This window comes from Olea europaea, unplaced genomic scaffold (genome assembly GCF_002742605.1).
Source record: "Olea europaea var. sylvestris unplaced genomic scaffold, O_europaea_v1 scaffold8533, whole genome shotgun sequence".
Classification (NCBI taxonomy): domain Eukaryota; kingdom Viridiplantae; phylum Streptophyta; class Magnoliopsida; order Lamiales; family Oleaceae; genus Olea; species Olea europaea.
In genome coordinates this window covers 4,995-6,387 of record NW_019266982.1, presented here as the reverse complement: position 1 = coordinate 6,387, position 1,393 = coordinate 4,995, and the positions used below count along the sequence as shown (strand labels likewise).

General features: G+C 39.1%; 1 protein-coding gene across 1 annotated transcript; it reads right to left on the bottom strand.

The window, feature by feature from the left end:
* On the bottom strand, window positions 1-1,336 carry LOC111391875 (aspartic proteinase Asp1-like; the record flags this gene model as incomplete). The annotated part of the gene is made up of 5 exons (XM_023017150.1): window positions 1-27; window positions 107-456; window positions 528-666; window positions 759-992; window positions 1,074-1,336. Coding segments are annotated over 4 exons (915 nt in total), but the record flags the coding sequence as incomplete, so codon positions are not given.
* Between the last annotated feature and the right edge of the window lie 57 nt (window positions 1,337-1,393).

Below are 1,393 nucleotides of genomic sequence, written 5' to 3'. Positions count from 1 at the left end.
TCACCAACTTCCATAGCACAGAAATGTCTGTACACAAAATTTGAGAATTAGATCCATAGACGAAATATCCATCTAGTTATTCTGTTGATGCTTTCGTATTCTTTACCTCCAATTATGTTCAGGTTTTCAAAATCTGGTCCAAGTACCTGGCTTTCTAGAATCCCCAAGCACACATTGTCAAGAGGCTAAAATTAAAGGGCTCGCTAAGTATGTAGAAGTGTCTAACGAAGAACTAAACTCATTTATAATGATTTCCAACAGGTTCTTATGACGTACGCTGACTATAAGATAGTCTGTTGGTGATAGTTCGAAATAAACATTGTTTTTCCCCGTGAAGCTCAAATTTAGTGAGCTGAATGAGTACAGGAAATCCTGAGAAGATGCAAAGGGTCTCCAGCAGACAGGAAGATACGAATCCTCAACTGGTGCTGCTGTCTTCTCTGCCAACTCTTTCACCTGAAAAATAACTAGCAAACTAATTGAAACCAGTAAATATTATGCAGCAATCATTTTTTTGGGGGTCTCACCAGGGAAAGAACATCTTGGTATAATGTAGGACTGAAGTAATTGTAAGTAGTCCCACTGTCCAACAAAAAAAAAAAAAAAAAGCAATCCCGGAGCAAGAAGATTTCCATCATATCAGCAGGGCCAAGCATGTTATATGGTCTGCAAAATTTGTAATTTTTCTTTACTATTCCGTATTTTTTCAGTACTTCTTAGTGGAACAGATTTTGACATGTAGTACTAAATTTCCTTACTTGATGTGATCATTCGAAAATGGCATCCATATAGTTTCTGGTAAATTGGATTTAGAATCTCCAAGGACAAGATATCCAGGGTTAATTTCAGACAGGCAAAGGGCCATAACCTTCTTAATTAGACCTTGATCACTTAGCCGAGACAATATACTTGTTTTGCCAGTGCCAAGGCCTAGGACTCCATCTGTAAAAGGAGAAGAGAATGAATCATCAAATTCCTGATGGTATCCACACCTGCCAGCAAGAGGACCGTCGTGTGAGTACAAATAAGTACAATGACATTGAGAACTGTGTTACAATGAGATGTTTACTTAGCCAAAGATGAGAGTATGAGTAGATTGTGATGGATTTCTTTTTAAGGAAGAAGAGAACAAGAACACGTCCTTAACCAAAACGCCCAGAGTTGAACAGTGGTCTGCATATTCAACCTGATAATCACATTGCTGGTTTTGCTGACTACATTGTGGGTTTACAGGTTTTCCGACCAACCCACATACGGCATCATCCTCGCATGATACGAGATTGTTGCTGGTTGTGTAAGGATCATGAGGGGTTCGATATATGCCAAAAGGCTGCAAATATGGCCAAAGTCATTACATTTACCAGCTAGTTTTAGGATTGTGGGGTTTCGGTCC